The 25,422-nt window shown below is 39.3% G+C and overlaps 1 protein-coding gene across 2 annotated transcripts in view; it reads right to left on the minus strand.

The window, feature by feature from the left end:
* The window catches only part of ULK2 (unc-51 like autophagy activating kinase 2), a 163,035-nt gene that overhangs the window by 35,159 nt on the left and 102,454 nt on the right, over positions 1-25,422 (minus strand). For both annotated transcript variants that reach the window (XM_089676621.1, XM_089676620.1), the window contains exons 11-14: positions 12,710-12,760; positions 11,017-11,108; positions 9,200-9,371; positions 843-903 (exon numbers count right to left, since the gene is read on the minus strand). In XM_089676621.1, the coding sequence (XP_089532747.1) occupies positions 843-903; positions 9,200-9,371; positions 11,017-11,108; positions 12,710-12,760 (376 nt within the window). The remainder of the gene's footprint in view (positions 1-842; positions 904-9,199; positions 9,372-11,016; positions 11,109-12,709; positions 12,761-25,422) is intronic.

Genomic DNA, 25,422 nt, shown 5'->3' on the forward strand with positions numbered 1-25,422 from the left:
ATTGAGGAGCCTGAAATGCGACTGTAGTTGGTCTTAGCTTACAGAGGCAGCTGTATTGGACCAGTTGCAGTGCTGAAGGGGCCCTGCTGAAACAGGGAGGAAGTAGTTTCTCCTTCTTACGGCTCGTTTACACTTAACTTTATTTGTAATTCTTGCCAAACGCCCCTATAGCATTTGACAAGCATTAGACAGGCATTTGTGAAGCGTTTTTAACACTCCGCAAACGCTCCCAAAATGCCCTATGGGTGGTTTTGAGGCGGTTGATAGGCGTTTGCCAAATGTTAAAACTGCACCACAAACTCCTATAATGAAGTTTAAATGGTATTAACGCTTTTTTTTTTTATATTCCTGCAATTGGGCTTTAAAGAAAGCCTGTACTAATAGAAATGTGGAAGCTGACATTGCTGACCTCCTTCCTTTGGTTCAGCAAAACAGCCAGACAATCAGCATTTTAAAAACGAGAGCACTTCACATCTAAATATTTTATTGCTGCAAGTTTCCTTTAATAAAACACAATATAAAACAATAACTCAGATAATCATTGTTTGGACAAAGCAATGCATATAAGCAGACAAGCATAGGATTGTTTAAAGCCACTTTGGCTATTTTGTACACTGTCTGCAGAGCACAGTAAATAGTAATATAACATCATATCACTGAAGACTCGAGATACATTGGATACACTCTGCTCAAGGTCTGCCCTGGGAAATGTGAGTGGATTTATAACAGCAAAGCAAACGCTGCAGTGACTTATTAAATATTCTCTGTACTATTCAGTAAAATACTGCAGGTAAATTATATTCCAACTACCTTACAAAAGAATAAAGGAGATAACAACTTACCCGCCACACATCAAGAACTCACTAGATGCTCTGCGCCCAGCTGTGCCTGTGGGCATATCGTCTGCAATAAACAGACACATTTATTTAGCTAGAGATAGCTTTATTGGCTCTAATGCACTGCTGAAACACATTTAGTGCCCATATACTGACCAATCTCTTGTCTACAAAGAATCTATGGACTTCACTAAAGATATGGATTTTTGAGACACTTAAAGGATAAGTTCACCTTTTCCATCAGAATTTTCATGATAAATAGAAGCGTTTTCCAACGCCATTTGTGGCCCAGCCATCCCAATGTGCTTTTCTCTCACTCTCACTTCACCTCATCCACAGGACATTTCATTTTTTGTCAGTTTCTGTGAGATTTTGAATGGATTTTCAGATTGCATCATTTCCTGTAGATGGTATCTTAGCATACACTTCTTGTAGGCCACTTCCCAGAAGCCTTCACTTCCTTGTTGCATCACAGAAGAGGGTGTGATAGGGTGTGTTCACCACTCTGGACCACACCTCCCTCATTACAATACTAACTGTGGAATTTGATAGAAATAGAATAGATTGTTCAGGTGTGTCCTCCTATTACATAGTTTTAAGATACGTGACAGAATAGCCAGCAACTCATATATGCTTTATTGGCACACAGTAGAGGACATAAAATTTGGCGCGTTTTGGCCACAGCCTTTGTCAAAGCTTACATCAAAAAGAACTAAAATTCAGACTTCTATAACATAACAGCCCATCTAAAGGACTATCCTTTGCTCCAACGTGTCTATTTGATGTCCTTTCTACTTTGTTAGATATCAATCTCTTAGGGAGGTGCCTTACATCCTGTGACGTCACACCGCACGGCCCCTGTGGATGGCCGGTGGCCATTTTGGAATTCCCTGTCACCAGCTGCTTACTACTGCATGTGAGTACCAAATTTAAGTACTCTGTTTATTTTACCCCTGTGGATAAGTACTACACTATCAGATCTTTCTGTTGTTCTGGCTTGTTACTTCCGAGCCCTCCCCCCTCCTTCAAGGCTTGTTTGGGATGATCTGGTGGCCACATCAGGAAAGGTTAAACTCCCCCTGCTGGTGAGACGATTGCATACCCCTGATATCTGGAGACCCTGAGGTTGCGATATTTGCCCAGCTGACGCAGGCCAGATGACCCTCTCTGTGATCCAGTTTCAATAGGCGGATGACCAGGAGTTGGTTAACACTCAAATGCGCATTACCATTGCGCTTTCTGGTTAGTGCAATCTACACTCATCTCTGTGGGAGGAATATGGTCACAGAAGTCACTAATTTTTTCACCACCTTGCCTTGAAATTTTGCACTATGCACTGCAAGAACACTCTTGTTGGAGATATTTATTTACCATTATCACCATTCCTGGACGTTTAGACATGTTTAGATCGATTCTATTATCAAGTGGTGTTCACAATACCATTTTTTAATTATATGCACCGTATGATTATATGCATGTATTATTGAATTTTATTAGCGCTGCATGTTCTTTTGATATATGTACTTTGGAGGCTCCTGGTGTTCGCCTTTCATGCTAGTCGCTTCTTTGTTTCCATCCAGCACTTGTATCGTTTCTGTTTTGGTTAGATATCAATCTGTTTGTGAGAATACTTATAGTAAGAAAACATTTTAATGAAACCGAAATTGATACAGATAACACACCACATACTGTGTAGTCTTACGACACTGTACTATCATCTTTTTCGTTTGAGCATTTGTTCATGGTTTCCACTTTGGATAGCCTTCAGTCTGAGTATCGTATAGGTCAATGTGGTATTGACAACAGCACTGCTGCTACAGGAGATAGATATTTCTATCCTGTTCAGGCTCAGGGTGAGGCAATGGATTAATTCCAACATATTTTAGAAGTGGAACTGAACAAATTGAAGAAGTCCCTGATATCACCAAACCATCATGGTAAATTTAATTGAAATAAAGATGAATACATAGCTCTTAAGAAATCAAAAGCAAGAACGGATATTATTATTTGTCAGGCAGATAAAGGGGGTTCAGCGGTGGTTCTTGATACTAATAGCTATAAATTAGAAGCTTTAAAGGCAGCTCAATGACACAAGCACTTATGTCCTTGAAAGTAATCCTACCCTCCTTTTAAAAGATAAAATGCGACATCTACTAGACACAGGTAAAGAAATGGGCGTTATAGATAAAAAAATGATGGACTTTTTGATGGTTGATAATCCGATCACCACAATTTTTCACCATCTCCCAAAGATACACAAACAACTTACCCCTATCCAGGGCCGTCCTATAGTGGCAGGTATAGGATCTTTACTGGAAAGGCTCAGTGAATGGGTTGATAAACATCTTCAACCCTTAGTTACCGGGTTATTTGAGGGACACTGGCCATTTGGTAGCTCATATACATGAGATTAAGTGGATAAAATATAATAACTTGCTCACTATAGATGTGGTATAGTAGTACAGTATAGCTGTACTAGCCATCGAACACCACCTGACACGTAATAGTACCTATAATATACAATTAAGGGAATTTTTGTGTATGGCAATTGAATTTTTGCTTAAACACAATTTCTTTGTTTGATTTGACATATTACATTCAATGTCAAGGGGCATCGATGGGAGCTAAGTTTTCCCTCTCATTAGCTAATTATATATGGGATGGTGGGAGGAGACCTTTTTATTTTCTCACAATAACATACATAGATCTCATATTGCCTGGTACAGTCGTTTTATTGACGATCTAATTCTGGTCTGGATTGGTACAGTTTCTGAGAAACATTTTGTTGCATATTTGAATAATAATAGTTTCAATTTGGAATTTACATATAATTGCCATCCGACCACTATTGATTATCTGGATTTGACATTAACAGGACATGTGGATAGTGGAAAAGTCACTACTAAAACCTATAGAAAACAGTGTACGGGTAATTCCTTATTGCTCGCCTCTAGTTGTCATCACACACCTGCTAGTAACCCTTTGAGGACCATAAGATTACAGAACGCCAAAAGAATAAATTTTTTGTTTTTAAAGTTCGTACACTTCAGTTGCTGTAACTAAGCCATTTCATGAAATAATTGGCAAAAAGCTAGATCCATTTGTTGATAAGAACTAATATTTTGACTCAAACCAAAAAAAAAAAAAAAAAAAAGAAAAAAAAAAGTATTTTAAGTTCTTAATCAGATGATACAGGCAATTAAAAACGTGGGACAAATACGTCCCTTGGTCTTCAAAGGGTTAAAGCATTACCAATTGGTGAGTTTGTGAGGGAGAGAACGAATTGTTCCACTCAAAGTGATTTTTTAAAGGAATGTGATATAGTTTCAGGTAGTCTTAGAGAGCGGGGATACAGCCAATATCTAGTAAATCAAGAAATGATTGCAGCCCAAAAAACATTTGGATAATCGAATTATAGAACCTTTGAAAAAAGATAGATTCCGCAAACGAACATCATGCAACAAAGTTCATTTCGTTGCCACATATTCTTTGCAGTACAAATTGTCGCCATAGTTAAAAAAATGTTTACCGATTCTTTATGCTGACAAGGTGTTGTACGATATTTTAAAAAACGGATGCAATTTTTCCTGTAGAAGAGCTCCTACTTTAGGCAAATTATTATCACCCAGTTTGTTTTGTTCAAAAACTAACAGTCAAAGTAGTGAATGGATGAGAACTAAGTGTTCTTATCCATGTGGTACAAACACATGTAGACAATGCAAAAGGCATAAAAAAGTACTACAGTTACTTCATTTTCTATAGAGAAAGTATATGCTTTAAAATGTTACATCAATTGCAATTCAAGGATGGTAGTTTATACTACAGAATGCAATGCTTGCCGTCTCCAATATGTGGGATGTACTATTCGTTCATTATGAGTTAGAATATCTGAACACTATAATTACACTAACAATCCACATGATAAAAACATTTCTAATGTCTCTATAAACATTTCAGAGAGAAGCATGGTGGGAACCTTGAATCCTTTTCCTTCCTTCCTACTTAAATGTGAAGTGTGCTGGATTCATACGCTCAATTTTAGGGTCCCTTTTATTTTAAATAATAGAATGGATGTTAATCTTTTTTTTTTTTAAATAATTGAAATATGACCTTTATTATTCTCATGTCCAATTTGCAGGCATCCATGTTGAGGGCAGTTGTATTTTATTGTGCTGCTGTTTCATTAGGATGCTTGCAGTTATATGCATTAGATTAAGTTTTTTCTTTTCTTCCTTTTCTCTGAAATCCTATTGCTTCACTTTCTCCTGCAATCATTTAGACTGAACAATGATTTTAATTAAGTATGTACCACCCCTAACTTTGTGGTCTGTTATGTTACAGAAGTCTGAATTTTAGTTCTTTTTGATGTAAGCTTTGACAAAGGTTGTGGCCAAAGTGCATCAGCTTTTATGGATTCCATTTCCTCTTCTGTGTGCAAATAAAGCATATATGACAAGGATAGGAGTTGCCGGCTATTCTGTCATGTATCTTGGATCTAAAAATCAGCCTGAGCACCAGCACCCCATTCACATTCCTTTGATGAGCAGTAGAGCTTGGGTGAGTTGTTGACTACCTTTTCCATAGTTTTGGTAAATCTAGCAAATTGTACAGAGTGTGTACAATCAGATTGCAAAGTGTCTGGCCATCTTTATACAAGTACAAAAGAGAAAGTAGATGGAGACACTCAGTTGTCAGGCGCCGTTCACATATCCACTTAGTGAAGACACACATTCCCGGATGAGTTTGCTTTGCAGCATTTTCACTTGTCATGCATAGGGCAACCCATTCAGTTAAATGGGCTGCCAAACAAACACCAATCACCCCAGAAAAGCTCCAGAACTTTTTTATGGAGCGAAGCATTATGCATTACTGAAGTTTTTGGTGAGTTTGCCAAACTTGGGGTGCCTTTAACATGTAATAACACAAACACGATGCACATTTTCAGCATGTTTCTGAAATGCATGGCAAAATGTGTATTTTCTGTGCAGATTGCCATGCGTTCGGAAACACACAGATGTGAACGGAGCCTCATTGTTCAGTGTATACACACCAATTTCACTTTCAGGCCCCATTCACACAGAGAGTAGAGGAAGCACATGTTTTTTGGCTCGTTTTTCCAGTGACACACATAGGGCAGTCTGTTGCTTTCAATGGGTTGCGCTACACATGGCAAAGTAGGTCATGGGAGATTTTGGTGTGATGCATGTTGCACATTTTTTTACTGCGCATTTTCCTGCATTTGTCACCCGTTTTTTCATGTGGCAAAATGTGTGCTTGTTTCTGTGTTTGGTGTGCTGTTAACAATTAATGACACAGATAGCAGCTAGGTAATTTTTAGGTGTATAACGGTGGCCATACACTATACAATCTGGTTGTACAATCTCCTTTAGATTTACAAAAACTATATAATAGGAGGACACACAATCTATCCAATAACTCTGTCCAATCAAGCAGGCCCTTGCTTGATTACAACAGGGGTGTCCCATGGGCTGCATGTGGCCTGAGCCCTTCTGCAGGGACGCTGGGGTAGCATGGAAAATGCATGTGGGGAGAGATCCCTGGGATGCTGTGAAAAAATAGTTGATGGGTGAAGGGTGTGTAATAATGAGGTCAGTGCAAGATGTGTGTGCTAATGAGATCAGCTGGTAATTTGCTTCCGGGGTCCTACTAGCTCCTCTGTCTACATTCCAGGAATTGAAAAAATTTACCAAGGGCGAAGGTAAGGCCTTGCTCTCCACATCACAGAGAGCTTGAAAATGTTTGCAACTGAGGTACATTAATGGTATATTGATGCATAAGGGAGCTGGGTTTTATAAAAAAAAAGTAAACAGCCTTTAAATCCATAATAAACAATGCAGTACAAAGTGCAATGGCTATGTGAAAAGTGCAATAGTACATTGCAACCAATCAAATGCAATGTTGAAGTCTGGACGCTTTGGGCTACTGTACTGTGCTTTTTCATTTGAGTAGAAAACGTACAGTGGACACTACAGCCAGAGGAATTTCTCTTTTCTATACCTAATTTCTCCAGAGTAAACAAATGTCTACATTTCCCCATAACAACCCATTGGTGTAAAAGAAAAAAAAATTGGAAAATTAAGAGTTAGTGAATAAAACATTGAATCTAATTGGTTGCTCGGATAAAACAAATAGAAATATTTTCATAAATATGAACAAATACACTCACCAGTCACTTTATTAGGTACACCTGGTAACACAAACTGCTAATCAGGCAATCACATGGCAGCAGCTCAATGCATTTAGGCATCTAGACGTGGTGTCGTTCAAACCAAGCATCAGAATGGAGAAGAAAGGGGATTTAAGTGACTTTGAACGTGACATGGTTGTTGGTGCTAGCCAGGCTAGTCTGAGAATTTCAAAAACTGCTGATCTACTGGGATTTTCACGCACAACCATCTCTAGGGTTTACAGAGATTGGTCCAAAAAAAAAAGAAAATATCCAGTGAGCTGAATTTGTTTAGACGAAAATGCCTTGTTGATGTTGTAGGAAAATGGGCAGACAGGTTTGAGATGATAGAAAGGCAACAGTAACTTAAATAACCACTCATTACAACCAAGGGATGCAGAATACAATCTCTGAATGCACAACATGTCAAATCTTGAAGCAGATGGGCTACAGCAGCAGAAGACCACACTGGGTGCCACTCCTGTTAGCCAACAGGAAACGGAGGCTACAATTCGCACAGGCTCTCCAAAATTGGACAATAGAAGATTGGAAAATCGTTGCCTGGTCTGAGGGGTCTCAATTTCAGCGGCGACATTCAAATGGTAGGGTCATAATTTGGCATAAGCAACATGAAAGCAAGGATCCATCCTGCTTGTATAAATGGTTCAGGCTGGTGGTGGTGGTGTAGTGGTGTGGGGGGTATTTTTTTGGCACATTTTGTACCTCTTAGTACCAACTGAGCATCATTTAAATGCCTCGGCCTACCTGAGTATTGTTGCTGACCATGTCCATCCCTTTATGACTACAGTGTACCCATCTTCTGACGGCTACTTCCAGCAGGATAATACACATTGTCACAAAGCTCAATCATCTCAAACTGGTTTCTTGAACATGACAACGAGTTCACTTTACTTCAATGGCCTCCACAGTCACCAGATCTCAATCCAATAGAGCACCTTTGCAATGTGGTGGAACGGGAGACTTACATCATGGATGTGCAGCTGACAAATCTGCAGCAACTGCATGGTGCGATCATGTCAATATGGACTATAATCTCTGAGGAATGTTGCCAACACCTCGTTGAATCTATGCCATGAAGAATTAAAGCAGTTCTGAAGGCAAAAGGGGGTCCAACCTGGTACTAGCAAGGTGCACCCAATAAAGTGGCAGGTGAGTGTACATGTGAAATACAGTTTGTATTGCAGTTGAACACTGAACAGTCAATATATCATTTTTTATTTTGCCACCTATAGCGTTTAAAGTGCTTTAGGATCTACTGTATGTGCATGTAAAGAAAGAAAAACATACTAAATAGTAACATTCTAGTCTATTCTTCTGACATCTTGTACATCAACACAAACTTAATTCACAAAGTCACTTGTGGAATAATGGAAATACACAGCGTGGCCAATTATTAGAAGGTCGAAAAGGGTGACAGGTGATAAGACATCAGCCCATCCTTAAACCATTGTTCTGCCATGATACCCCCCAAACTGCTCTCATACTTGGTCCATACATATTAGTAGAAAAAGAACATTGCCAACGCTCAGGCTGCATTCATATCCGAGTGTAGAGATTTACTGGTGTTTTTGTTTTTGAGCGTTTTCAGAAGTGTAAAACAGGCATTTTACAACTTCAGGCATTTTGTTTAGCCAATAGAAAGCACTAGGGGAGGAGAGGGTGAGGAAATTGGGGGAAGGTAACAGAAAACACGTGACAACGCTCGTAAAAACACTAATTTTCAGGTGTTTCTATTGAAGTCTATGGGACCAAAAATGCTTGTTATCTGCTAAAAAGAAGCTCATGTACTTTTTTTGAGCAACAGGTGTTTTGCTTCATGCTACAGAACACCCATATGTGAATAGGAGCCATTTAAATTAATGGGATTTGGCTTGTTGAGCATTTTAGAGCTACAAGCTTCAAGCAGAAAATTGCTCAGGTGTGAATGCAGCCTTATATATTACTTTTTTCCCATCACTATATTGGGTTGCCTCACTAGCCAGTGGGAATGTTTGTGAAGGAGTGGACAAGCTCCATGATTACCAGAAAGTGTTAAGAGTTTTGCCCATACAAGAACAGCTCAGCATTTTGCTACAGAAATGGTAGTGAAAGATTTTGCAGATACTTGCAACCACCTATAGGTGCCTGCATTTTATACCCAAAGGTGAATTCTTACATGAGTGGTCAGATGAGAGGTTGTGAGGAACCAGGACAAAGTCATCTGTGTCACATGATGAGTTCTTGCTGCTTGTGCTGGCAGAGTCCTTGGAAACCTGTAAGTAATTTGGAGGACCCAGTGGTGGGGATGAAAGATTTTCTTCTTGGATATGTTGCATGTCTGGTAGAGACTATGACAAAACATAAAACAATCAAAATCTGATTTGTTTACTTAGATAACAAATCAAATTGCAAATATATATATATTTATGTTTACATTTTGTTTGGATAGCTTAGGAAAAGTAGAACCTTTCACCAAACCGTTTTTATTAATGATTTTTTCCCCAAAGTTGGGAGGATTTCCCTCACTTCTGCTCCAAGTAATAGTGGACACTAAAGCTGGCCATACATTATATCATTTTCTTGTTCACTGTCCTTTAGATTTACCTTCAACTTTTTTGCCTTCCTCTGGATCAACTATGGGTGTAGGATTATAACTTTTTTTTTTATGGTTTAACTGGATAGACTTTTGTCTTTTTTCAGCCAGCCAACTATGTAACTATGAAGTGCAAGGGCCTGTCTGATTGCATACAAATAAAAATTGTTTAGGTTTGACCTCATATATGGTTTTGGTACATCTAAAGGAAAATTGTAAAAAAAAAAAAAGTATAATGTATGGTCTGCCTAAGGAATGGTGGAAAATCTACCGAATGAGGACACAGACAGAAAAAAAATTGCAGTTTTCAAACCCAAGCTCTATAAATATAAAAAAAAATAAATGTTGAATTACACTTAGAAGGCCTAACAGTCTTCATTCTCGGTATGCAGAGCAGCTGTCTATAAATTGCAAGTGTTCTAAAAAGCTGCCTTTAGCCCAGAAAGGAATTGAGAGACTAATTAAATATTCCACCACAACTCAGGTCCTGTGGCAAGGTTCCAAGTTTGAAGACATACTGCAATTCACCTCTCTTTTGCTATGCATAAGTATTTTTTTTGCTGATCCATTTAGTGTGACTGCGACACAGCCGATATGTCTGTATGCTGATCATCTTTTTCTCTTGTTTGGAATGTAAGGTTATATATATTATTCCTTGTCAATTTGTTTTTTCTAGAAAGGGATGTTTTGAAGTATAGATTCTGATTACTTCTTGAATATTTATGAGGGCAGGGCACCTGTGACATTTTGATGAAGTACACAGTTAACAAGTCTACACAGATTATTTTGGTTGACATAAGTGGATTTGTGTGTTTTTGTTTTTTTTTAAATGTTTTCAAAGAAATGTGATTATTCTGACTGCGAAGGATAAATCGTTTTGAAAATGTATGCTTTTTTCTAGCTATTTTGAAGCAATACCTAGAGATGAAAATACTGCTATTTATTAAAACAAAATAAAACCACACTTTGCCATCATAAAAACATACATTTTGAAGCTGAAGCTCTCGAGAAACCCGACCGGCTTTTATAATAAAAATACACCTAAGACTAAATAACTAACACATATTAGATGGTCTAATTATCTTCTGAACAAAACAAATACATTTTGAGTGGAGATTTCGTTCTAAAGAATCTGTTGTGTACACTTGGTGTATTATAGCATGAAAAAAATAACATTACTGTCCAGGGGCGGACTGACAACTCATGGGGCCCCCGGGCAATAAGGGATCATGGGGCGCATGTCCTTGCCCAAACTCAAAAAAGCCTATGAAAAAGGTACCAGGGGCATCTCATGGGGCCCCCAACTGACCCCGGGCCCTCGGGCAGTGCTGAGTTTCCAAATGGTCAGTCCGCCCCTGTTACCGTCCCAGTAAAAAAAATCAGAAATTCTCTATACTCACAGGAGGAGAGGCAAATCGACAAGAAGGTGAGCTTCCACAGGAGCTGCCCGATATACTTGACCCCGAGTATGTAGGCACTGGGACAGGACAGGCTGGGGATACAGTGCAGAGCATTATATATCAGTAATAGGACATTATTCGTGCACTTTTATTGATACGATTCTCATTTTGATTTTATGTTACTTTTAAACTAAAGCAACAATAATAGTCTGAAGAATCAAAATGTGCAGCACCACTAAAATATTTATGTAAAAACCCAGAGTGTGATAAATTAAAGTGTTACTAAACCCACAACAGTAAAATCAGTCTGTATATGCAGCAAAGCATGCTGGTTATACTCACTGTGGAACCTAAGGGGTTAATCCTCTGCATTTTGTAAAAAGTCAGTTTCATCCGGTCTTCTCTGCTCTTCCTCTTGTTCAAATGTCCACATCTTATCTCCTGATAAGACAGACTGAACCCGTAGCCCTTCTGCACATGCTCTGTTTCGTGTGTATTCAAGAGGTTTTTTTTTTTTCTTGGGAGAGTGCATGTGATCAGCACAGGGCAAATCAGCACTGTCCAGACAGAGGTCAGGGGTTTTGCATCCTCGTAGAGCAGAAAGAAAACTCCTCCTACAAGCTTTAACCAGTGCTCAGCTGAACACTGATAGAAGTCACAAGACTGCTCTAACTGCTGATGAGAAAACGTATTTAGCAGTTTATATTTACTAAAATAATTGCACTTCCATGTTCTGTGTACTGTGGGAGACCAGATATAGCGAATGCAAGGTCTTAGGTTTAGTGATTTTTGAGTTTAAGTTCTCAAAAATATATAAGTGTAAGACACAGTCCACATAAATAATGTCCCAGTGGAGTGAAATCCCTCACTTGTGAAGGTGGCAAATTGACATGTCCACTGGGACATTATTTATGTGGACTGTGTCTTACACTTATATATTTTTGAGAACTTAATTTATCACACTCTGGGTTTTTGCACAAATATTTTAGTGGTGCTGTACACTTTGATTCTTCCGATTTATGTGGGTTTGATATGCTACCTATATGTGATAGCTGCCACATATTGCTTTATTTGTTTTTCAGAGCGCTGACATTTTTTGTAATAGTAATAATAATCTACTATCACTAAAGAAAACCTGTTTATGCTGCACGAGTCAGCCTTATACTGTCATCAATTCATATACAAATATATTTGAATCATTTTATCATCCAAACCCCTGCATTAAGTGGCTGTATACAGTTTAAATAGCTTTTAGTGGTAATAGACACCCAGTGAAAAGAGTCAGCTTCACAGCTGGCACTCTTGCTGTCATGTGTTACAGTGCTAACAGTAGATTATCAATCTTGCATAATCAATGCTATACAATAAATACATAATATACATATATTGTTGCTGCAGTGCTCCAAAAAGGTTAATGGGAAGCAGTGAGCTGTTATTTTGAAAATGATCATTTTAAAACAAAACTATGGTCTAAGGGTTATTTGAGGTTCTCTGGCCAATAACCACTCCAAGTGGAAACTGACCCGAGCCCTTACCATAAATAATAAAAAAAAAAAAAGTAAGAACATGAGCTACGATAAAACGCATTCTGTAATGGGTATCATATGTTCTCCAATTAGCAGCTGCAAACCTATCTACTTAACTGGCTTGACACCTATATCCCCACAAAACCCTGTGTCTGGTTTATACTTACATTTTTTGACCGTAGACACCTGGTCAAGGAACGGGTGGTTGAAGAATCCCTCTGCAGAAGATGAATGCTACATATTAGAACATTCATTTTAATTGATAAAACAACACATTTAAGTAGTATGCAACCCTTAATGTTTTTTAGTTTAATACACTGAGCACATTAAAATTAACATTCCCCAGTAAACTACCTAAAAAAAAAAAAAAGAAATCTTACCCCACCGCTTGTAGCTTACAAAATTCCTTTTCAAATAATTTATTAAGTACAGAGATACAGAACATTGCATGAATCTTCCGTACATAATCAATGACACTGCTTATCTGGTAGGACTAGATATTCCACAACATTAAAAGAGGGTCCCAACTGGGCTACTGGTGACTTCAGCCGCTTCTGCTATTTATAGTAGTGGTAATCAATACCTTCAAAGGATCAATTGTATAGAACTGGGGCAAGAGGAAGGGTGAGGTGGGGTAGAAGGAAGGGGGAAATCCTGGGGAGCAGCTACGTGCCAAGAGGGTAGTACAGCATATAGGAAACATATCAACCAATGTCCGTGTTCCTGGAGGCAGAAAATAATCTATCCATGGATGCAGTCGCTATGTATATTTGGGTATATATACAGGAACAATGTTTGCACTTTGTGTATGTTTGGATGCAGCACACTGAATGTTCGAATACAAAAAAAAATGACAAACTATTTATGTATAAGGCCACACTGTGCTGATGTATAAGCATCAGACATTCATGGCAGAAAAAAAAAATGAGAGGATGGGCTGTATATCACTTGTGCATATTTGAGAGTATGCACACACAAGCAGGCAGCGTGGGATTTGCACATATTTGTTAGCAGTTGTGCGTACTTGTGAGTAAAACTGCAAAAAAACTGATCGGAAAACGAAAACTTTTCTGTTTTTTTCTTTACTTTTTTACTGAATACAGATCGATTTTTTACTTGCCTGTGTGTACAGGCACATTGTAAACAATGGGCTACATTTTAGATCAGTAAAAGCTAAAATGTAAGAAGCCTAAATGTATATTTGTACATATAATGTATATTTGGGTATTCTATCTTTTAGAGCAGCCTCTAATTTCCCATGAATCATGGTCTGTTCTATTCTATATGTGGTCTCCATGAGACCGACCTTTTGCAGTTTACAATTTTCAATTCTTCTGGTTCCTGCACTCTTAGTGCTGCTTCCCCCAACGTTCAGTCTTCACATGAAAGAGTTAACAGTGGATAGTGTGGTCTCCAGCCAGTCTGTTAGCTTGGAGAAGGGAAGGAAGAGGAGGAGATAGAAGCAGAAGAGAGTCTTGGCATCTTAGGTCTGTGTGTTTCTATTGATGCACACCATGTAGGAAGACAAAACTCTAGTCCCTGCATGCAAGGATTCTACAAGAGAAAGGAGCCACCCTGAAACAGGAAACCTGGGGCAGCAGTCATGGTACCAGTTAGAACTAGAACATAGGCAAGGATTACATAACAGAGAAGCTGCAAAGTCATTAAGTGATTAAGCCAGTTGCTGAAAGTGCTCTAAATAAACTGGAGGTTTAATATCACTTTAAGCTCTGCAGTTATAAAAGGCAATACATGATTTCAAGCGGGAGTCTCCAAACTTTTCAAACAAAGGGCCAGTTTACTGTCCTTCAGACTTTAGAGGATCCGAATTGTTGCCAGTGAGGGTAAAAATTTGCCCCGAGCCCAGCATCAGTGAGTATAAGCATGGCCTCAGGGTTGGTGGTCAGTAAGAGGAGTAAATGAAATGGTGACCGAATGTTGGTGTCAGTGGGAGGAATAGTGCCCCATCATTAGTATCAGCGAATAAATGGTCACCGAATGTTGGTGTCAGTGGGAGGAATAGTGCCCCACCATTGATACTAGTAGGAGGAAAAGTGCCCCATTATTGGTGTCAGTGAGAGGCATAGTGTCCCATCATTGGTGTCAGTGGGAGGAATAGAGCCACATCCTTGACACTAGAGGGAGGAATAGTGCCCCATCATTGATAATATAGGGAGAAATAATGTCCCATTATTGTCAGTGACAGGAATTATACTCCACTGTTGGTGTCAGTGGGAGGAATACTGGCTCATATCATTATAGTGCTGCAAGGGCTGGGTAAGGGCTAGTAAATGGCCACAGTTTGGAAACCATGTATTTAAAGACAAAGTATCACCATTACATTCAACCATTGCTGACTCCTTCACAAGCTGTCATACCATGCTGCTCAGGAACCCCTGCACAGATATGCTATGTGGTACTGGGTCCCCTGGTCCATTGAAAAGGTTTTTACATTTCTGGTGACTCTTCTTCTTTAAAATTGCTTTTGCTGTTTAAAGAAAAACTTGCAATTTTAGCAAGCAAATCAGTCATGAATGCAGTTGGTTATTCTCCAAATGCAATAGATCAAGAACAAAAATTAGAGAAGCTGAAAGTTTCTATGACAAATATTTTTAGACTAAGATGTAATTGAGTGTGACATCTGAAATGGCAATTCAAAGGTTGCCTTTATATCATAGATTTAACTAGGAGATGTGCCCATTCAGAGAGGCATATAATGAAAAAAAAAATAGTAATATGGGTGTGCGAGAGAAAACTGAAAGGCTATAAACTGGTATATTGAAAATATGTCTCATTTTTTTTTTCTTTCCTCCCCCTTACCTTCTCTTTCCCTCTGTTCTACGCTCTCTATATTTTTCCTATCACGGTGGTTACCGTGCAAAATGTAACACAGGGTACGGAGAAATCCTCATACCCAGTCCTTCGAAACGCACGCACGCACGCACGCATGCATGCACGCACGCACACACACACACACACATACACACACACACTTGGGGTGTGTGTAGTAATATATGACCATCGCTTTTGTGCAAGCTCCTATGTGCACGTGTTTTTTTGGGGTATGTATTAGCATTATGGTCTCTGTACTCTTAACCATGTGATGTACAAAAATAAAGAAAAAAAAAAGGAAAGAAAATATCTCTAACAAAATAAAGGCTGTTTGCTGATTTGTGTGGCAAAAACATAAATATACTAAAAACAACAATGTAAAAAACAGCATGGAATTCACAGGGGAAACAACAGATTCACGCATTTACATTAATAACCACTTCCTGTCCGGACACTTTTACCCCCTTCCTGTCCAGGGCAATTTTCAGCTTTCAGCGCTATCACACTTTGAATGACAATTGCACAGTTATGCAATTTTTTGAGACAGATAAAGCTTTATTTTGGTGGTATTTACTCACCACTGGGATTTTTATTTTTTTTGCTATGTAAATGAAAAAGTCCAAAAACTTTGAAAAAAAGTGTTTTTCTTATAAAATTTTGCAAATAAATAATCTTTCATCATAAATCTTGACCAAAATGTATTCCGTTATATATTTAGTAAAAAAAAAAGTATAAGCCAAATTAGTTTATAACCAAAAATTATAATTTTTAAACATTTTTTTTACATTTTTATATTATTAATTATGTTTTTTTTTTTTTTTTTTTTTTTTTTTTTTTTTTTTACATACTGTCACCCTAGCAGTACAGTGTCACCATGGTGACACTGTACTACTTGTGGGGGGTGATGATTTTTTTTTTTTTTTACAGTGATTGCTTTTACACCCATATAGGATGTAAAAGCAATCATTTCTCTTTCTCTCTGTCAGCATTCTTGCAGCCATTGAGAAATACTGAGTGAGCTGTGATTGGTCACACCTTGTCACATGGTACAAGGCTGTTGTGAATAGTCTTGTACCATGTGACCTCTGTGATCATTCACAGATATCACACGTAGTAAGCAATGATGTCACAAGTGACATCTTGCTTACTACTTTGCATGTGATCACTGATTGGCCAATCAGTGATCACATGATCGGGACCTTGTACAGAGGTCCCGTCCGACGATCGGTGTTTCACTGTGTCCAGAGGACACAGCGGGCACCGGATCGCGGTGCTGCGCGCTCTCAGGGAGCGCGCACAGCTAGAAAAGGCAGGTGCCGTTTATGAACGGCAACCCGCCCCTGGAGTGCCACCGCCCTGCCGTTTATAAACAGCAGGCGGACAGCAAGTGGTTAAGCTTTTTATCCCAGGTAAACAAAGTGGCATAGGCTATTCAGATCATAGCAAATTGTTGCAGAACAGCAAAACTCATACTTTTACTGTAGTATGGCACATTAAAAGGGCCCATAGCAATGATTGCATTTTACCAGGCATAATAATGTACTTTTAGTGCACTGTAAAAGAAAACATTTTTCTTTCAGACATTTACCGTAACCTTTCACAAAAATGCGCATACGATTGCTCACTGACGCACGTTATATCAAACCCCTTTCAGTTAAATATATCCACAAATAACCACAAAGGATAAAAATCCACTAATTACAGGCGTCATCTTGTTACTGTGTAAAACAGTGGTGACATCATCACTGTGCTGTACATAGCCTGTGCAGAGAACAGAGCTATGGGAGGGGCCCAGCAGGTCCCACCTATCATGAGCTGTCTACAGAAAATTACAGGGGGATGAGACAAGACCAGTCATTCTGCACAAGGAGAAAGAACAGCAGAGACCAGTCTTTATTACAGGAAGCTCCTGCCGAGAGGCAAAATCTTATGTTCAATTACTGCACAGATCTGAGGAAATTTAAAAGGAGGCCAAGATTCAAGTAAGAATACACATGCTTCTTGTACTTAACCACTATTGATTTAGCCCAAATTGTATCTTTAAGGCTGGCCATAGAGGAGTCAGTTTTTTTTTTCAACCAGTGTGTTGTATGAGAAAAATTCACGATTCCTCTATCCACATATTCAATGTGATTGGGAGAATCCTCCCCGCTGTGTCTTTGTGTTCTGACAGTGGGGAGACTTCCCTGTCATTAGAATACACTACTCAGCACTGCAATCTGTTGTCAAATGTTTTCTTTTTCCAACAGGGCAGTTGAACATAAGTTGATTGGTAGATCAACTTCTGTTAAACCACAGTGGCCATACATGGATTGAAATTCAGCTGGTCCCTGTTGAACCATTTCGATCCATGTATAAATTGCACATTAACACAAAGCTAAAGAAGATGCTACCAGATAGACATGACTTACCCTAGGTTCACACCTACAGTGGGGATCGAAAGTTTGGGCACCCCAGCTAAAAATTTGTATTAATGTGCATAAAGAAGCCAATGAAAGATGGAAAAATCTCCAAAAGGCATCAAATTACAGATTAGACATTCTTATAATATGTCAACAAAAGTTAGATTTTATTTCCATCATTTACACTTTCAAAATAACAGAAAACAAAAAAATGGCGTCTGCAAAAGTTTGGGCACCCTGCAGAATTTATAGCATGCACTGCCCCCTTTGCAAAGCTGAGACCTGCCAGTGTCATGGATTGTTCTCAATCATCGTCTGGGAAGACCAGGTGATGTCAATCTCAAAGGTTTTAAATGCCCAGACTCATCTGACCTTGCCCCAACAATCAGCACCATGGGTTCTTCTAAGCAGTTGTCTAGAAAACTGAAACTGAAAATAGTTGACGCTCACAAAGCTGGAGAAGGCTATAAGAAGATAGCAAAGCGTTTTCAGATGTCAATATCCTCTGTTCGGAATGTAATTAAGAAATGGCAGTCATCAGGAACAGTGGAAGTTAAAGCAAGATCTGGAAGACCAAGAAAAATATCAGACAGAACAGCTCGCAGGATTGTGAGAAAAACAATTCAAAACCCACGTTTGACTGCACGATCCCTCCAGAAAGATCTGGCAGACACTGGAGTTGTGGTACACTATTCCACTATAAAGAGATACTTGTACAAATATGGTCTTCATGGAAGAGTCATCAGAAGAAAACCTCTTCTACGTCCTCACCACAAAAATCGTCGTTTGAACTTTGCAAATCAACATATAGACAAGCCTGATGCATTTTGGAAACAAGTTCTGTGGACCGATGAGGTTAAAATTGAACTTTTTTGGCCGGAAAGAGCAAAGGTACGTTTGGAGAAGAAGGGGCACAGAATTTAATGAAAAGAACCTCTGTCCAACTGTTAAGCATGGGGTTGGATCAATCATGCTTTGGGGTTGTGTTGCAGCCAGTGGCACAGGGAACATCTCACGAGTAGAAGGAAAAATGGATTCAATAAAATTTCAGCAAATTTTGGATGGTAACTTGATGCCATCTGTGAAAAAGCTGAAGTTAAAGAGAGGATGGCTTCTACAAATGGATAATGATCCTAAACACACCTCGAAATCCACGGGGGATTACATCAAGAGGCGTAAACTGAAGATTTTGCCATGGCCTTCACAATCTCCTGACCTCAACATAATTGAAAATCTATGGATAGACCTTAAAAGAGCTGTGCGTGACAGACAGCCCAGAAATCTCAAAGAACTGGAAGACTTTTGTAAGGAAGAATGGGCAAAGATACCTCAAACAAGAATTGAAAGACTCTTGGCTGGCTACAAAAAGCGTTTACAAGCTGTGATACTTGCCAAAGGTGGCAGTACAAGATATTAACTCTGCAGGGTGCCCAAACTTTTGCAGACGCCATTTTTTTGTTTTCTGTTATTTTGAAAGTGTAAATGATGGAAATCAAATCTAACTTTTGTTGACATATTATAAGAATGTCTAATCTGTAATTTGATGCCTTTTGGAGATTTTTCCATCTTTCCTTGGCTTCTTTATGCACATTAATACAAATTTTTAGCTGGGGTGCCCAAACTTTCGATCCCCACTGTAAGTGTTTCCAGCAGCATTTTGCACTACAATCCATTTAACATTCTTTCCTATGGGACATGTTCACATTTCCGCGTTTTCACCCGGTGCGGTTTTTGGAAACAGGCAGGGACTTTTTTGAACAAAAAAGTTGCCTTTTTGGTTTTATAGGCTTCAATGGAAACGCTGTAAAAAAACATGTAGTGCAATTTTGCTGCGTTTTTGCTGTGTTTTTGATGCGTTGTGCGTTTTAAATCTGCCTAGCAACAAGAGAAAAAGATAAAAGAAAAACAAATCCACAAAATGCATCAAAAACGCAAAACACAATGCACTGCAGAAACGGATCAAATGCAAACTGCATAGCTGTGAACCTAGCCTTAGAGTGAACTGCAGGGGATCAGAAGACAGGCCATCGCACAATGAACAAGAACAGAGCTAATAACTGCATCAACAAGCTCTTGCAACTTAAGTTATCAAAGGTATAAAAAGCCACAGTGTGACACCAGCCTCAACCTTCACCTCTGGGTTGAGGGAGCATTAAAAAGAAAGGTGATCCAAAACCAATTTGATGTTATAGGCAACACAGACACCTCCAATTTCTTTCACTTTACACACAAGAGTCATAAGTGAACAGTCAGAGAACAGTATATCAAAGAACCTGCAGAAATAGAGATTTGTTTTTACAAACGTGCCTAAAACTAAAACCTATTAGCATTGCAAACATATATTCTAGTGCAGGAAATTAATGTTTCAGCAGACAACAAATTACGCACAATTATTGTTTAACAACAAGACACTCACACCCTGTCTAAGTGCCTACGGTGTGTCCCATAAATGATATTTATATAAATAGACTTTGTACAGTCTAAACATTGGGATTGTTGGTTTACTGTCCTGAATCATACAAATATACAAGTAAAATGCCTGCCTAAAAACAAACACTACAAAAGTACCTGTCTCTACATTATTTGCTGGAAAAGCCTAATCTTTGCAAGTCTGACATTGGGACTAAAACTGGACATACATGGTTGGTATTTCGGTAACTTCCATCTGAATCGGTTCAAATTAATTTCATTAATAGCTTGTAGCAACCACCCAGCTCAACGAAGTCAATTTTATAATTAAGTTTTGTGGAAGGAGTAGAGCGGAACATTCTAGAGTGAACAGCACCTGCATCCAATCATTTACAGGTAGCTACAGCTGTAAGAATACAACAGCCGCCGCTGCAGATTTGGCCACCCATACTGTCTAGCACACTTGGGAGAATCAAGTGATTTATCTCGTTCAGCCTGTGGGGCTAAACAGGAGAAATCTTAACATGTATGACCAGCTGAAGAACCATTGACCTGACCCCCAACCACCTCTTTCAACCTAAAATGTCTAAAGGGTTAATAAGGGCTCTCTCAAGGGGTTAACTATAGCTATAGCAGACACTATAACTGCTACAGTGCTTAGAAGTCTGGTCAGGCAGCAATAGCAGATCATTTGGATAAAGTAACCGTGTACATAGTTTAGAAAGCTCTCTAGGATTAAAAAGAAAGCAATTCGTCTTCTGCGTCACTAAAGGCCCGTGTAGACAGACTTTGTATAAGGAGAGAAGCCGTTCTGACGCAAAAAAGTCTATGGGAACATAAAAGCAGCTTGAAGCAAATCTAATGCAGGTCAGAAGATTGTGACAGCACCTGTCAATGAACTCTAATCTCAGAAGCATCTCAAAATGATGGCAAACCCAAACCCATTAAGAAAGCTGTAGACACAGGCTATAGAGGAACTTTTATTTTGTATAGTGCTGTGCAAACTGTTAGCACTATATTAATCCTTTATAAATAACATTAACCACCTTTGAAATGAAAGTTACAGAGGTAGGAGAATCCTTATTGGTTTTATAGGGCCCTATCACACATACAGTATTTACAGCCCCATCATTGTAAAGAAGAGTGAGTCAGGGATTAATTTTGAAAATTAGGAACAGGAACATCAAATCCTTAGAAAAAAACCCCCACAAAACTAGTTTCTTAAAGTTTTGTTTAATATATATTAGGGAAAAGTAATAGAAGGCACATTGTCATGCCTACTGTTAAAGTTTAGGTTAATTCTAAAAATGACGACCCTTTTTAGCTCCCTTTTATTTGTTCAAGCCCAACTCCAGGAAAACTAAAAATCAGCCTTTGCAAAGGTTAACTGAAGAAATGAAAATACACACATTATATGCTTTACCCAAACAGAAGCATTTTTGAGAATGTTTCTATTTCAATGGCTCTTGGAAAAAAATAGTATCAACGCTATTTATACAATCCAAACAATACAAAAGGTGACATTTCACTACTTCTAATTCCTACATAGTTAAAGAAATTCATTTGTAAAGGAGTTTAAAAAGAATTGCAGCACTTGCTTATAAGGGGTTAAGCGCAAGAAGGTGTATGCCACCTTATGGACTCATCTCTTACTAACATTTTTACTGAGCAGCATTAGTATCACTATAGTTATGGCGCTCTGACGCTGGCTCTTCAGGTATCTGACCTGCAGCTGCTCTGCCCATCCCTCCTCTTGCCCTATCACAGAAAGCTTTGTACTATGTGAACCTATTCACAAAAAATAGACAGCATAGGGGGAAGGACAAGCATTGCGGATGTTGTGCAGCACAGCACATCTCTCCTGTCAAAGAACTGGGATCTAGTGATAGTTCTATTTCCGGTGCACAGTTTTTTTTTCTCGTTCAGCCAGTGGGAAAACCCCCCCAAAAAACTGAGCCGATTCCCCCATCCACACATTTTATGTGAATGTGGGAATCTTCACCGCTATGTTATTGTATTCTGACAGCGGGACTTCTCCGCTGTCAGAATACACTGATAAGCACTGCAATCTATTGGCTGCATTTGCCAATCGAGCAAAAATTTACCTGGGGTTTTTCTTAAGGATATGGTAAACCCTAGAGGCTTGTTTGCATCGTTACCAGCAGTTTTGATTCTGTCCCCTGCTATAACTCAGAATGAGACATTCTAAAATACAGGGGTCACCTACACAGCAGTAATATTGACAGCATGAGAGATAACATCGTGGTCAGTGAGGCAAGTTTACTGCTCAGTTATAAAGGCAAATAGGATATTGCTCTGGTAGAGGAACCTGTCCACTGACCTGCAGAAAAATGAAAACTGCTGCAAAAGAGCTGATTTAGAGGGAGTGAATGCAAAAAAAAACCCTTATACTGCACAAAGCAAAAATGTTATTGTATTTAACATAGTAGTGTGTAAATGAGGAAACCCAATTAACAAGTACAATACATATTTATGCTTGTAACACCAGTAATCCGTACGGGCTTATAAAATAGAGTGGAAGAAGCAAAGTAATAAACGCAAAGTGAAGTACTCATAGCAAGCAATCAAAATTCATCTTGCATTGGTCTGCCTTCAGAAGACTGAATTCTGATTGGTTGTTATGGGAACCGCACATTGCATTTGGTTCTTTTCTTCTTGCATGGCATCCTGAAAAAACCCTCTTAATTATGAAAGACATTTTTTGGGTCTGGAGAGTATAAAGCAACATTGCAAATGTCTTTTCTCTTTTTAGTGAAATCAGTCTATTTTTAGACATGTAAACACAATATTTGGTTTATCAAGTCTTGGCAGACTTTCAGGCCGACTAATAATTAACTCCATGAAAAAAAGCCAAGTCGAGGTGTGCATGGCTGCTTGCTTAGCTGTCAGCTCTGTTGTCATAGGAGAGAATTGCGACACCAACTGTGCTGAGCAGCCTACAACGCCCCCGAGTCTCCTGATAGGACAATTTAAGCTTTGGGAACAGAATGTTCTCAGAAGGATAAAAGCTTTTTATTTTTAAAGCTTGGAAATGTGGCAGTGCCCCAATAACACCTTGCTCTACAATGCTTATTTAGATTACAACGTCTTGTGTCAAATCACCAATTCAGCTGCATTCAGTAGAATTAGCTTGTTTGTTCGAACAGCAAGTATCATAAAGAGAGTGGGCAAGTGTATTCTTCAAATAACATTTGCATTTTTTGACAATGTAAGACTAGGCTTTGCTAATATTTTACAATCTGCTTTTTATTTCAGATTTGCCAAAATTCTTCATTCAGGCCAAGCTAATAAGTTATTATTTTTCGACACCTGCTGATGTCATAGCTGTGCTTTAGCACTTGTTGAACATAATTTAAAGTAATGGAAAGACACAAGACATGAAGAACATCTGGAGGACAGCAGGACTGCAGAGCAATATCAGCCCGCTTCGTCAGTGTAACTAGGTCAAATGAGTACTGCTCGATTATCATCTGAGAAAGACAATAAAATTATACTTTATAAGAAGGATATAAACCCAGGAAGCTTGGGTCACGGGATCTGATTTTTCATCCACTTTGGCTATACAGAACAACTTGAGGCATACTGTATGTGATCTTACACATATTTATAAAAGCATGTGTGTGACCAGAGATTTACAATGGAGATATTTGTCAGCACACCACGGATCTTCAAGTTGAGTCCAAATGTTTTTTTATTGAAGCATGATCACATCACAAAAAAGAGAGTGCAAGGTTTCAGAATCACGCAGGGCCCCTTTGTCAGGCATGTGACAAAGAGGTCATGTGTGACTCCGAAATGTAGCACTCTCTTGTTTGTGAAGTGATCATGCTACAATCAAAAAACTGTTTGAACTCAACATGAAGATCTGCAGTGAGCTGCCATATATCTCCATTGTGATATTTATGATCAAGTCTCCAGCTGTTGGTTACTGCAGCACCCAGTATCCTAGACAGTGGTGGTGTATTTTGGTTTCCTGCTGCCCTAGCCAAGACTAAAATCCCCCCCCCCCATTTAAATGTGTCCGACCCCTTTCTGTTTAATATCCACCCCTTCAGGAGAGGAAGAGGAAGCGTGAAGGGGGGGGGGGGGGGGGCTTGTGTTTAGGGGCCTGAGGCAACTAACAATGTCATGGAGAAGTAAGCCAGCGCCTAAACTAACTTAGCTTAGGTAAGAGTTGCTAAGGAAGGTGGACTGTGTTTTTTTTTTTTTTTTTTAAGTGAACCTATCTTTTAATGACATGCTGGACCGAGCTGCTTGCGCACCACCAGCAAGAGAATCACAATTAAATAGAAGAGACTTTAAAGGAAATCTGTGTGAAGTAAAATACAGGGCTCCCATTTCAAAACTTTAGACTTCCTAGATTACAGACCTAGAATACGTAATTGAAGACATAGTTCTGATTTCCGTTCAACTGCACTGGGTACATACATGTTCTAGGTCTGCAACATGGAAAACAATGCAGTCAGAAGATTATTATTATACAGTATTTATAAAGCGCCAATAGTTCGCTCAGCGCTGTACATTACAAAGGGGGACAGAACATGTGACAGAACAATACCAATACAATGCAAAACATGAGGGGATCGAGGGCCCTGCTCTTTCAAGCTTACAATCTACGAGGGAGGGGATGGTGGCACAGGAGGAGATAGCTGTGGGGGATGGAGTGGTAGGAAGAGTGGAGGAGGTCGGTAAGTTAGCAGGGGGTGGGGTAGGCTTCCCTGAAGAGATGGGTTTTCAGGGTGCGCCTAAAGGAGAGGAGAGTAGGTGATAATCTGATGGGTTGGGGCAGGGAGTTCCAGAGGATGGGTGACACCCTGGAGAAGTCCTGGAGGCGGACATGGGAGGAGGAGACCAGGGAACTAGAGAGAAGGAGGTCTTGTGAGGAGCGGAGTGTGCGTGCTGGGCGGTACTTGGATATTAGGTTAGTGATGTAGTTCGGGGCAGTATGGTGGACGGCTTTGTACGTCAGTGTTAGGATTTTGAATTTGATCCGTTGCGCAATCGGAAGCCAGTGGAGGGATTGGCAGAGGGGGGTGGCGGAAACGGAGCGGTTGGAAAGGTGAATGAGTCTGGCAGCCGTATTCAGGATGGACTGAAGCGGGGATAGCCAGCGGCGAGGCAGGCCAGTGAGGAGGGAGTTGCAGTAGTCGAGTCGTGATATGATGAGGAAGTGGATGAGCTGTTTAGTGTTTTCTGGAGTTAGGAACGTGCGGATT

The sequence above is a fragment of the Staurois parvus genome, unplaced genomic scaffold (genome assembly GCF_062004578.1).
Source record: "Staurois parvus isolate SC_StPar_1 unplaced genomic scaffold, SC_StPar_1.0 ptg000172l, whole genome shotgun sequence".
Lineage (NCBI taxonomy): Eukaryota > Metazoa > Chordata > Amphibia > Anura > Ranidae > Staurois > Staurois parvus.